Source organism: Girardinichthys multiradiatus, chromosome 21 (genome assembly GCF_021462225.1).
Source record: "Girardinichthys multiradiatus isolate DD_20200921_A chromosome 21, DD_fGirMul_XY1, whole genome shotgun sequence".
In the NCBI taxonomy this organism is placed as follows: domain Eukaryota; kingdom Metazoa; phylum Chordata; class Actinopteri; order Cyprinodontiformes; family Goodeidae; genus Girardinichthys; species Girardinichthys multiradiatus.
Window position 1 is genome coordinate 33,458,094 of NC_061813.1, and position 13,959 is coordinate 33,472,052.

At 39.0% G+C, this 13,959-nt stretch overlaps 1 protein-coding gene across 1 annotated transcript; it reads right to left on the minus strand.

Moving 5' to 3' along the window:
* Positions 1-510: 510 nt before the first annotated feature.
* On the minus strand, positions 511-13,374 carry ptchd3a (patched domain containing 3a). The gene is made up of 4 exons (XM_047349700.1): positions 5,037-13,374; positions 3,181-3,302; positions 2,423-2,568; positions 511-2,328 (listed from the first exon to the last, which is right to left on the minus strand). The coding sequence occupies exons 1-4, from the start codon at positions 5,754-5,756 to the stop codon at positions 758-760; spliced, it is 2,559 nt and encodes an 852-aa protein (XP_047205656.1). The 5' UTR covers positions 5,757-13,374; the 3' UTR covers positions 511-757.
* Positions 13,375-13,959: the final 585 nt, after the last annotated feature.

A 13,959-nucleotide genomic window follows, 5' to 3' on the forward strand; every position in this document is an offset into this window, starting at 1 on the left:
GAAGGCAATGAGTAATCAGCACAGTCAAGGTGGAGCTGAAGGGCTGGAATCATGACAAGAACATAATCTAAAGTACTGCAGACCTCTCCTGTCTCAATTTAAGTCAGTGTTCATGATTTGACAATAAGAAAAACAAATGGGGTAAAATTGCATCCCTGGGAGAGATCCAAGGTTTAGAACCACTGCTGATCAAAAAGATCCCAACAAAGATCCCCAAGACTAAGAGTGGGTTGAAATACGTAAATACTTTTTGGCCTTGGGTTGGGTTGTTTTGCATGGCTTTTTTTTCCTTTTTAAAGCAATCATCAGTTCTAAAACCATGTTTTTATATTACCTCGGGTTATCTTTGTCTGACATTAAAACGTGCTTGATGATGTGAAATCATGTGGGTTTGTTTGTGTTGTTGTGGGGTTGATCCTGTGATGTTCGTGTGATGGACTGACACAGTAGGGTTTATCCAATACTCACCCCACAGGGTAAGCAGGTAGACAAAATGAAAAGATGGATAAATAGCTTGCCTCTTTTATTTATTATACAAGTGTATAAACATTAGAAACACAGAATGATACAGTTGAATTAAATGCTATAAAAAATATTTAGAAAAATACCAGATAACTGATTATCAATCTCAGAAATCTCAGAGATCAAATAAAAAAAACGTATACATTCATACAGTAGACATGGTTGCTTTTCATACATTTTGGTACATAAAAATACAAACATTTAAGACTAAAATGTCAGACCATTCGTCCAGTGGTCAAAGTTTACTAGACTTTAAAACTCCCTCTGGATTTTCGTCTTTATCTGAGCTGCATGCACTCGCTGTCAGAAAGACTGGCATGAAAACGAGGCCGTGAAGCATCCCAATAAACATGACCAGGAAAAAGATCTTGAAGAAGGCTCTGAAGGTATAAAATTTTGACATGGACAACACCGACACCCCTAAAACCGTGGACAAGGCGGCTTGAATGATGGGGTAACCCAGACTGGACAGAGCGTCCACGGCCTTGTCGTTGGGATGGGGCTTCTCACTGGAGACGAAGGCATAGGACATGTGAGCGGAGAAGTCCACAGTGAAGCCGATGCAGACGGTGAAAATGATCATGGATATGGAGTCCAAACTGATGTCCCAGAGGGCCATGAACCCGTTCACCCCAACAGTTACTGAACCGATTGAACAAGTGACCAACAAGGAGCAGACTGGGTTGGGAATCAGCAGGAGAGAGACAACCAACATTACGGCCGTGATAACTACAACGTTTTTAATGGTGCTCTTCACCACGAAGTCATACTGGTCATAGTAGATGAACTCTTGGTTGTAGACCAACAAAGAGGCTACCTGGCAACTGCCAGCAATAGCTTTAAGGCCTTTGAGCATTTCGATTTCCTCGCTGGCTTTAGTAATATTAACAGTCTGTATGAAAAACCGAGACGCATGGATGGCATCTCCGGTCAGGTTCACATCTTGCTTAAAAAAAGGATGTAAATCAAAAAATTGAGGTAAATATGAGAGAAAAACATCTTTATCGTCAAGGTTTAAAAGTTTCTCTTGACCGTATGATAAGTAAGAGTCCAGCCAAGACGTATAAATGTCCCTGTCAACAAACTGGGGCTCCTTAAAGCCTTCTATGCACGCCTGAAGTTGAGATCTTTTGGCCTTATCCCAGTATGCCATTTCCCCTTTTACAATGACCATGACAACTGGGCCATAATTATAAAAATATTGCCTGTCCTTAAAGTTGAATCTCGTAACATGAGAGTTATCAGCTACCAGATCATAAAGTTCAGTCCCCTGCTGAATATGGAAACATCCAAACACACTTGTTGCTAAATACGCCAGATAGATAATGATGACCACACCTTTGACTCCCGGTTTCATCAAACATGGTCCGTAGTAATCCTTAAAGAAATTACTTGCCGGTTGTTTTTTCTCCGCTCCTGTGAGCTTATCATAACTTCCTCCCACGCAGCAGATGTTGTACATGTGAGTCTGCTCAATAGATTTTTCCATTGGTATTTTCATGCAGGTTAGCCAGTGCCTGTTGCTAGCCTCCCGCCTGCCGTTTAAAGCCATGAATGCGCCAAGGAAGGTCATGGTGTAGATGTAACAGAACAGGATGGAGGTGGCGGTGTACAGACAGAAGGACTGAACCGACGGGAAGTCGGACATGACGCCGATAAAGAACTTGAGGACGTCCGTCAAGGCGGTGATGCTGATGGACATTGCTGCTTCTTTGTAAGTGTGAGCCATCCGCTTTGGTACAGGGTCCGTTACGTGGCTGTGCTGCCAGTCGGACACCATGATGAACATGTTGTTCAGACCAATTCCTGGGAAAAAAAATGAAATAATGTATATGTTTTAGCATCTGCCCAAATGTTTTTTGTTTTTTTTTAAAGAACAGTTTTTTGTTTTTTTCCTCACCAAGTATTAAAAAAGGAGAGTTTTCCACAGTTATGACAAACGGCACTCCGATGTAAAGCAGCAAGCCAAAAGATGAGACAACTGCCAGCCCAGAGGATAAAACGCCAATGACAGCCACCCACATTTTGTTTCTGACGTGGTCCGATCTGCCGACGAGGATGAAATAATCATGAGCGTGATTGTTTCAGACCACTAGATAAAACGCACTAGGTAAAACGCAACAAGATAACTAGATCTATAACTAGTTATGCCTAACATAGTTTATTAAAAATGCTTGATTAAGAAATAAAAAAGGGCAAATTTGGCTTGAACTCTTATTTCTGTATTACATTTTAAAAAAAGTTACCACTAACAATGGTAGATCAGTTGAGTTCAGCAATGTTAAATGTTTAATAACACTTACAAAAGTAAATTTTAGAGATCAGTAGATAATTAAATTAAAATAAGCTAAAGAAAATAAAATTTCACATTAGTTTCCTGCAAAGATTTACAAATTAAATAGTACTCACTGTACTCTTTATGAATTTTGCAATAAAACATTTGATGCTGTTTTCCCCTTGCACAAACATACTAAGTTAGGCATTTTTATTAGTAGTGGCTCATCTCTGAGCCTATTAAGTCAGAAATTATTCAGTGTTTTCTGTGTAGTCTGCGTGTGTCACTCTCGCATCGCTCAAACTGATAAATAACAGCTATCTGTGTCCTGCACACGGCTCGGTGTCGAGAGCTCTGTGAGACAGTCACTGATCAGTTCTTACCTCAGGCAGGATAACACAGAGAAGCTTATAGCGCAGGCATAAGTGATGAGGAATAAAGGGAATCCGTCTACGGTGTGGCTGTCGATCTCCTCCTGCTTGGATTTAGAGGTGTAGAAAGAGACCTGCAAGGCAGCACAGCAGAAAGAAAATCATGTTTCCCACAAGTGTCGTGATTTAAGCTGCACCACAGCGACAACATGGTTTGGATTGCAGGAAGTTGTCTAAAACAAAGAACAATGTGTGTGTAAAAATACACCTACATGCTTCTTATCAAGTGTTGGAAGTTAATGTTTTCCTCACAAATGCACAGCTTCTAAACTGTTAAAATATATTACTGAATAGATATGTCTAAACAGCTGTTCTGGCCAGGTTTGTTATATCACAACCAAATAACTCTGGGTTTCTTATGAACATTAGAAGGTATTTTTCAAATGTTATGAACAACTGAAGGTTTTCTTTGGATGTTGGCTGCTTTTTACTCATCACAGTATATTGTCCAGTTGGAGCCTAAAGAAAATTAAAACAGCCTAATAAACTAACAGCACATTTCTTCGTATGTCTCTAGTCGAATCTATACAAAAAAATAAAAAATATCTCAGTTTGACATAAAACATTAACAAGTTAATTTCAAAACGGCTTTTAGCTAAAAACTCAGTTCACAGTAGTAACGTTTATACAATCATCAATCAGTCTCATAATCCATTAAATCAAGCTGAAGGGTAAATTCTTCACTGCTCCACTGAGTAATTTCTATTAGAGAAAGAGGAGAATTGGGGGTGGATTATATGTTTCAACAAAGAGAAATAATGACAGGGTACCTACACATGTTATATTTCAAATTTCCAGACTTTTCCAGACTAAAATTTCCAAATTAATACAAAAGTTGACTATGAAAATATGGTAGAATCATTATTCAGCGGGCTTTAAATATGGAAATCTCTGAAAGAGAAAAATCAACCAAACATGCATATTTCTTGGACTGTGAAAGGAAGTCATGCAGGGAGAACATGCAATATACATGCAGGAAAATGCTGGCCGGGATTCAAACCCAGGACCTTTTTGCTGCAAGGCGACAATGCTAACAACTGTGCCACTAGGTGGCAGTCTTGGGGATCACTAAAAGTTTTAGGAAAACATGGGCAGTGCTTTTGACCTTGAAACTCTCTCATGGATGCCATTTGTGCCCAGTCTCCTTTATTTAACTCTTACTGAACTACTGCAGGTAGGTGAGGCTTGCAGTGCTTTAGATGATTGGCTGGTTCTTTTGTGACCTTCTGGATGTGTTGTTGACTCAAATCCAAAAGCCTTAGAAAGGGCTTTGTACCTGCCATCAGACTGATAGATGTCAATGACTTTATTTTCCATCTGTTCTTAAATTTGTTAGATTGCTGCTCGATCTTTGAGATTTTTTGCCTACTTTGTGTTGTCAGATAGGTTGTGTTTAAGTGATTTTTTTTTATTGTACAGGTCTAGCAGGTGTGAAACTGAGCTCAGCTCTCCAGAAAAATGTGGTTAGTCACAGTTATAACCTGATATAATGAGATAATAACACTTTTACACAGGACCGGTTTAGCGTGGATAGCTTTTTTCCCCTTGATAGTTTGTTTGAAAGCTATATTCTGTTTATACAATGCTTTCAGACTCAAAAGTAAAACAAAATAAGTTTACCACTCCTAATCAAATTGTCCCATCTCATTAAAAAAAACAGGTGTGAATATGAAATAGTTGACCATTCTAATGTTTCTGCAAGCACATTTGAAGTAACCTGAAGAAAAGCAGTTAGGCAGGTTTAGGTTCACATCTTCGCTGTGTGTGCTAGACGTTATGTGAAAAAATAAAATGAAAGCAATACATACTTCAATGTGTTTCCTGTCCATCTCATCTGATAGCAGAGCTTTAAATTGTTTCAGCCATAGCTTCGAAATCTCAGCTGCATTTTCTTGGTTGTTTAAGTAGTAGTAGAGCTTCACAGCTTGAGCTGCCTGGATGGTGCTGCTGGCATCTGTCAGAACTCCACCAAGTGCAGAGCCCAGAAAGACTAAATTGGACTCATGTCTATGTTCTGGATAGGTGATGCTGGTTCTGCTGGTTTCATTGTAGCCGATGATTTCCAGGATGACGTTTGAGACACACTTTTCATGGGCTTTGGCACACACCTCGCTGAATCCCAGCTTCCTGTTGTCCACAGTGATATTCAGAATCTTTTCGTTGAGTCTGACAATGTCCTCCAAGGCAGGACTTTTCAAAATATTGTCGCTGTTGTTTGACACAACAATGACGGATGCAAAGTTCCCCTTGTCATACAATCTGTCTTCAGAAAACATGGAAGCATTGTAAGGAAAGTTCTCTCTAACAAAAGCCCTTGTTGCCTTTGAGGGTCCTTTCTTGGGGGTAAACTGTCTCTCAAGATCATTGTCCTCTCTATCTTTAAGGAAAATAAAGCCCCCACTAAGTGATGCTGTGATTAAAATAGGAATAACAAAAAAATAAAATGGACAAGAGCCAACTAACGATCCGAGTTTCTCAAAAAGGTTGGACAGAGGCCGAGAGATGCAGTCTGTGCGTCTGCAACCCATCTTTACTGTAGCAGGACTCCAACAGGAAGGGAAAGTACCCCTTATAAAGGCTGCTTTGGAAGAGCCTATAGGAGGTTTGGTTAACAATCTTACTGGAATGTCAGACTGGGACAGTGTTGCTTTTAACGATGCTTCTTACAATAAAACTGATAAGCAGGTGTCTTAAAAAGTTAGGCAAGACAAAACCCAAGATGGAAGGTAAACCTATTACGACATGTGGAAATTTACGTATGTCACATTTTGTTGCTTTAGAATGTAAACATGTGGAGGAGGGAATTCACTAAGCACATATTTTTATAAATCATTGTGTAAATGTTGCAACTTTGAGATGTGAAATTTGCTGTTGAAAGGCGATGATTCACCAAAGGAGAGCTATAAAAGAATCCTGAAGTCCTTGCACAAGGCATTTATTGTGCTGTCGTTTAAAGATAACGACTTTTAAAGGTTTGTGTTAACAGATTTAACAACAGGAAATTAAGGTCTTTATTTCATGTCACATGCCACATGACCCAGACACTTCTGGAGATAGCAAATGTGGGAGATCTTGGAAATTGAGCACGTTCAAATTTGCTTCACCAAAATTGTTTACATTCAGTTCCACTGTTTAATTGAAAATAAAGGTGTTTATAAAAGATTTATGTGCGAAGCTAGCTGTACCACATGACTGATCGCCAGTTTGTTGCTTTTCTGGCTATTTTCTAAAGCAGGCAAAATCTTCTCTGCCTGAGGCCCAGCACAGCAGAAAAGTTATTTTTGAAATAAAAAATAAATAAATTTTATTATAATCACTCTGCCTATTTTACATTTATTGTCCACTTGATGGCACTATAGAGCAAATGAACCACCATAAAGCTTCTGCTCATGAGTGGACCAACTGGATGAAAAGCTTCATTACTGAGGGAAGACGACCTTCTACGTTTCACAGAATCAAGCTGAAACCAAAAAACAAAAAGATGCAACTTCCAGAACTGAAGAAAGGCAGTGATTAAATGCCAAAAATCAAGTCTACAAAAAATGTACTTTAGATGCTTTTACAGAAAAACAGAAATATGTGTGATATGATTGCATTTTAAATAAAACCTTATGGGCTTTTTTACGTATTGAATTTTTTATTTCCTCATGCCTGTTGAGAAAATGTTTTGGTGCAGGTCTCCAGAATAACAGATGTGGACTAATGTACACCAGTAGCAGTAGGTTCCCAGAGTCATAATTTCCAAAGAGGCAAGATTCAGCAACTCAATTAAGTCTGTGGTTTGAAACTTTTTTGAGCCAACAGCCAGCACAGAGACTTGTGGCCGTCTCTGTGGGTTTTCTTGAAGCTCTGAAGCTGATTCTACTTTAAGCCGCCAGGCGAGGAAGTGACAGTACATTAGGGTTTGACTTGTGTAATTGTTAGCCAGCTTAGCAGCTTAAAGTTTTGATGTAGCAATTACCATCTGAGCCACCATCTGGCCAACTGGTGATCAGGCAAAAACACACCAGAGCCGCCATGTTGCAAGATTTGACACGCATTAATTCTTGCCAGCGCGGTGATTTAGCATGGCGAAGTGTGGCAAACAAATCAGAGCAGGTCCCTGAACTGTGTGAGGTTATGAAGCAACGGTCATCAGCATAGTACATTTTAATGTAGCCTCTATATAGACCCCACTGAGCTTCATTCAATGCTGGCTTCAATTGTGAAAGCTCAAGAGTGTAGGACATAACCAACTTGATTTGGGATTTATAAAAACGGTCAGAGGACCTTACCATGATGGCAAGATGACTGAAGTGTTTTTTCAAAGGCTACTTAGGCTTTGAAGGCAAACCTATATTTTAATGTAACACTTATGGGTTAAGAGACATGTTTATGGATACTGTTTTTGCAAAAAAATAGAACAAAAAAATAAGAAGCAGAGGTGGGACCAAGCCATTAATTCCCAAGTCAAAAGTCCCAAGTTGAGTCACAAGTCAAGACTAGCAAGTTCCAAGTCAAGTCCAAGTCCTATGGTGTAAATTTCAAGTCATTAACAAGTCATAATGAGCTATCTCTGAAATACTAAACACACACAAAACAAGTGTTTGTTTAAATGTCAAAAAGAATATAAACAAATGCTTTCTATAAATGTTTAAACTGCAGTGGAAGGGCAACTTTCTGCAATGTTTTCAGGTCGTGCCCTACTTTTGATTGTTGTCAGCTGGGATAGGCTTCCTAACCCAACTGTCTTACTACCATCTAAATATAATGTAGCAAAGAAAATGAATAGATGGATGAAGGCAATCATAAAACAAGTTTTAAATGCCAATAAAAAGCATAATATACTTGATAGTGTCATAATTCCACACACCATTAACTAGTGAGAAAAACTTATTTTTTTATTAAACTTATCAAATAAAAATTATTTTATTTATAGAACCATTCTTCTTTAAAGCTGCTAACAGAAAAGAAAAATATGCTTCAGCACTGCTAGAAAGCAAGAGGCATTTATTTTTTGCACGGTAAATCTTTTACTTTAATGAGAGCATCCAGTTATTTCAAGTAAAGATGCTCAAGTCCAAGTCAAGTCACAATTCATTAGTATTCAAGTCAGAGTCAAATCACAAGTCTTTTCTAATGTAACCATCAATCTGTGACTCAAGTCAAGTCATCAAGTCACAGTCCACACCTCTGATAAGAAGGCAGCCAAGATGCCAAAAACAGTGGTTGGACCTCCGGTAAGAATATCTTCTGGATTCTTCCCCTCCATGTCACAGAGCCCGGTGCAGACCAAAACCTCACAGGAGGAACTACCCCTCTAGTCTGGGCGGGTCTCTTTATTTCAAACCTTTTTCTAAGTCTATCCATCTGCTTTCTTGAACCTAGTTAATTACTTTTCAATGTTTAGCTCCATCAAAAATCTACTATAACAAAAACTAACAGAGAAAACATAAACTAAAGAGAAAACAGAATAAGGTTAAAAAAACTGATCTCATTGTTTTAGAACATGTGGCTTCAAAGTCCTGCTAAACGTCCAATCTCTAAAATCTGCAGAGGCGCATTGGAGATATAATCTGCCAACATATTCAGGTTAGAACCATCTCCCCCCAGTTGGCTGTCCTAAACAAAACCTTTGAAGCATCCTTATTGGGTGCTCAAACCATTTTTATAATGGTTTGAACCGTTGTTCAAGCATTTGAGCTACTCTGACCTTATTTTCAAATTTCACATATTCACGTATTTTGTAAAACTAATGGGATGAGTGGCTCAGTTGAACATCAGTTACTTGAAGATTTAAATTCAGAAGTACCAGTCCTACAGGTATTAACCTTATCTTTATCATTTAAACATTTAGCTTCATAGCGGATTTGGAGTGAGAATCAGAGAAGGTCACAATCAGATTTCCAAGCCTTTCCAAGTAATTTAACTAGTCAGTCAACTCTGTCTGTCGGTCTGTCTGTCTGTCTCATTTGTTTAGCTTACCAGCATGTTAACTTGCTATTTGTTTATCTAGCTAGCCAGCTAAGTAACAAACGAGCTACCAAGCTAACCAGCTGCCTTTTCACTATCTACCTTACCATCTAGTTAGATATTCATGTGCTTAGTTTATTAGTCACCTAAACTAGTTGCTTTAGACACTGTTGACCTTTGCACTTGGTAAGTAGAACTTGTGATGTTGGACCTAGACCCTATAACACAATGTTGTAAAGCTCATAAATTTTACTGGGGCAGTGAAAACATTTTATTTGAAATGATTATTTTGGTACGTAAGAAACTTTAGTCTTATGAAATCTTGCCATTAATGAATTCCTGGTGGACTTAATCAGAAAAAAAGAAACATGAAAAACTTTTAGGGGGATAAAGTTTAAAGCAACCAGCCCAACTGAACCTCCTACCCAAAATCTTTCCAGTGGAATAATTTCCTCCTCTCTTTCCCATTTCTTTCCCATGTGATGGAGCAGTTTCCATTATGCTATAAGTTCACATTAAGTAGATGGGGAAATGCTAGCATCTGTATTTATCCCTGCTCACACAACCGTGGGTCACTAGATGCTGAGCAACAGCTGGCTTGCTCTTTACCATTACCACTCACACATGCATACAGTCAGGCACCTCCACGTGGCCCTCCTCCTCCTCCAGACTCTTAACTACCATTTCTTCACACGCACCTGCCAAGCAGCTTGATTAATAAGGGCAATGTTCACAGTGAAGCAAATAGCAGACACAGAATGGAGGTCAGGAGAAAGTAAGTGCTAAGACCGGATATAAAGAAGGCTACAATATGTAACCATGTACTATGTAATATATTCATAAGTAGCAACTAAGTGATCGGCCACCCTGTAAGCATGGAAGAATACATTAATTGAAGTTTGCGAATTAAAACCTTTATGGCGATGGAACAAAATGTATTTAAGGATGCCAGCCTTCTTTAAAATAAGGAACCGTTCTGTTATTGAAACTTAAACAGTAAGGAAAATAGAAACAACAGTGAAAAGATAAAATCTCCTTTACCTCATTCTTTCACTCTTGCAAAGATTTAAAGAGACATCTTTCCAGTTCACAGGACAGGTTAGCAAAGAGATTTACCAAATACGTCTCAGCTTTCCATCTATTTAGACAACTGCAGTCATAAACAGTCCAAGACATGCATGAAAATAAAATGATGGTACTGATATTTTCTTAGAAACGATTCATTAATGAATGCTACTGTCATGGATGGCTTTATATTGTAGAACCAAAAATTACTGTCTTACTGGATCTGGTCCGGTTTATATTAAATGACTACCATATATCTCGAATTCTTTAGTGAAATAATTTGAAATTCAGAAAGGTCCTTTCACTCACAAAAACGTGTCATAATCTTTTTGTGTTAGGGGTTTTTCAGTTTGAGTCCTGTTTGCTTTTTCTGCACTGCCCTGTTCTTCAGTTGCTGTTATTTCAGTTTATTCATATCGTTTAGATTTCTTTCTTGGATTCCTGTGTTTAGAGGTTTTAGTTTGTCCTCTTTGTTTATGTTCTTCAGGTAGTCCCATTGTTTACAGATTTCTGTTCACTTAGATGTTTCTGGTACTTCCCTGGACTCCCTGCTCATTAGTATTTATTAGCCTCCCTCCTTCAGTTGCCTGCAGTCACTCTCTTCCATCAGCTGCTCCTGATTTTCCCCTGATTAGCTTTCATTGTTCAGTGGTCTCCACCCCACCTCAGTATTTATACTTTCTGGTTTCATTATTCTCCACTGGTTCCTCCTGAATACTGCCTGCTCCGTGTCTGTTACCCAGTCTGTGTACCGTAAGTCTTTTCCTGTTTATTATTATTATAATTAAAGAAAGCTCTGCAACTCACCATGTTTCCTAGCGTTGTTAGGCACATTGGTCTGACAAGTACGCAGCAATATATGACAAAATGACTTTTCTCTAAGTTCCTTCAAAATATTGTTGACAGACCACAGGCCTGACTTCAACCCTACTGAAATGTTTTGGACTATGCCTGAATGCAGGCTCTCTAACTAAAAAAAAAGACTTTACCAATTTTAAGTCCAGTTGAGCACTCAAATATCCAGCCACAATTATGGCAGAAGCTTGTGGTTCAAGTGTCACTTGTTAAGAGACAATAAACCCAAAATTTGTTCGGTTGTAAGTAAAGATTTGACCCAGTAGGTGTAATTTCCACAACCTGAAACATATGCAACCAACGCTTTAAAAATCCTTTTTGAGCTCTATCCTGTAAAAGGAACGGTTCAAATAAATTATTAAAAGCATTAAGACCATAATATTTATGGCCATGATAAGGATATGTGAAACACTGAGCACAACGTAAAACCTCAAGGTAGAGTTTAAAGTGGCTCTTCTGGCTGTTGCAGAGATATGTGGCTCTTCTGCATCAGTTCTGCTAAAATATTACATTTCGAGAAGGGGTTTTCTTGATTGCGAAATTCTTGCACACACCTAAGCGCTGAAATACCATAGAGCAGCATTTTTCCAGAGACTGACAAACTAGAAGTTTCTAAGAAAAGGCAAGAGGGTTGCAACACATTTACATTTTACACTTGCTTATTGAGGGTCACTGGCATTGAGACACAGTCCACATCCGACCAGAAGAAACTCAATTCCAGAAAATGCTTAATTGTTCTCTTTAACATTTTTATTGTTCTTCCAAAGATGATGAACAGAAGTACCAATAAAGATAAATAGTTCAACAATTTAAACTCAACTGAAGCCATAAATGCACAGCCCTGGTTAGAGGTTTATGTTCAGTCATCATAGATATAGACGTCATATAAGTCTGTGTGTTTTGTTAATTGTTTAAAGCTTTGTTTTCCATGTCCAAATAATTATAAAGCAAACTATTTCAATGACTTTTAATCAATCAGTTTATTCACTTGATTTAGCAAATTTCATCACAAGTCACAAACATATACGCTTACACTACTTACTGTATACAAGTAAGAGGGCAGCAGGAAGAAGAAAAATCTTGAATAACCTGAATTCTAATAACAACTGAGTCCAGAAGTTAAAATTCATTTTTGGACTTTCTGTAATCTACACAGGATTACAATTAACCTACAGGTTTATATACATACATACACCCCCATGAATATTTAGTTTAACGTTGCACCTCAACAAGCTCCCGGCATAATTCTGGCTGGATATTTGAGTGCTCTTATCAAAACTGAAAGGGCTCATTTTAATTGGTTGAAACATAAATGTTCAATACGGCTGGCATAAAGTCAGCCTGTTTTATCCATTGCCAAACTAGTTCTGATGTTTGATCTGGAATGTTTTGGCTGGAAAAAAAACAACTAAATCCAAGTTAAAAATGTGTAGCTTTTGATTTGTCATAGTTTCATTTTTTTTTTTTCTGTATTGTATTTTTGCATTTTTTATTAAAAAAATGAAATTTTGTGTCAGGCAATTGCAATTAACTTGCCAATTTTGGCCCTGATGGCAAAAGGTTTGGCCACCACTGCTCCAAGACATTTACTTTTAATCTGATGTTTACGGTTTGGGTCAGATGGTTGAAACTCGGCCACAGCTGAACAGCAATCCCAAACATTCATCCACACTGGTTTCGGAATAACCCCAACATAAACTCTATTGAAAATGTTTGTAATATGCCTAAAATCAAGGTCAATGCAGAAAGATCAACCAAGCTAAATGAACTCTGCCTCTCCTGGCAAAAAGAGTGGTTAAATATTCTGCCAGAATTATAACAAAAGCTGACTGATGACTACAGAAAGTATGTGATTGAGGTAGAACTTGCTAAGAAAAATTTAACCAAAAATTAGTGGACTGTTTAGGACTTTGTATATAATGTGTGTGGTAATCCACAATAAATTCAAACTTGTGCAATCAAAAAGGTTAAAATTATTTGCTGATTATCATGCTGACGATGAGTGAACTATATCAATTTGAAATAACATTTATTTGGGTCTGCGGTGTGTAAAAAAAACACAAACAAAAACAGAGGCTCACTTTTTGAATTTCTCAAATTATCATCTGGGGTTTCAGTTCCATTCAAAGAAATTTACATTATTAACCAGGCTTGTGGACCTGGAGAAGGCATTCGACTGTGTCCCTCGTGATGCCCTGTGGGGGGTGCTCCAGGAGTATGGAATCGGGGGCCCTTTATTAGGGGCCATCCGGTCCCTGTACGAGCGGAGCAGGAGTTTGGTCCGCATTGCCGGCACTAAGTCGGACCTGTTCCCAGTGCATGTTGGACTCCGGCAGGGCTGCCCTTTGTCGCCGGTCCTGTTCATAACTTTTATGGACAGGATTTCTAGACGCAGCCAAGGGCCGGAGGGGGTCTGGTTTGGGGACCAGTGGATTTCGTCTCTTCTTTTTGCGGATGACGTGGTCCTGCTGGCCTCCTCTAGCCAAGACCTACAGCATGCGCTGTGGCGGTTCGCAGCCGAGTGTGAAGCGGCTGGGATGAGGATCAGCTCCTCCAAGTCCGAGGCCATGGTACTCGACCGGAAAAGGGTGGCTTGTCCTCTTCAGGTTGGAGGGGAGTTCCTGCCTCAAGTGGAGGAGTTTAAGTATCTCGGGGTCTTGTTCACGAGTGAGGGAAGAATGGAGCGGGAGATCGACAGACGGATCGGTGCAGCTGCCACAGTAATGGGGGTGCTGTGCCGGTCCATTGTGGTGAAGAGAGAGCTTAGCCGAAAAGCAAAGCTCTCAATTTACTGGTCGGTCTACGTTCCTACCCTCACCTATGGCCATGAACTTTGGGTCATGACCGAAAGAACGAGAT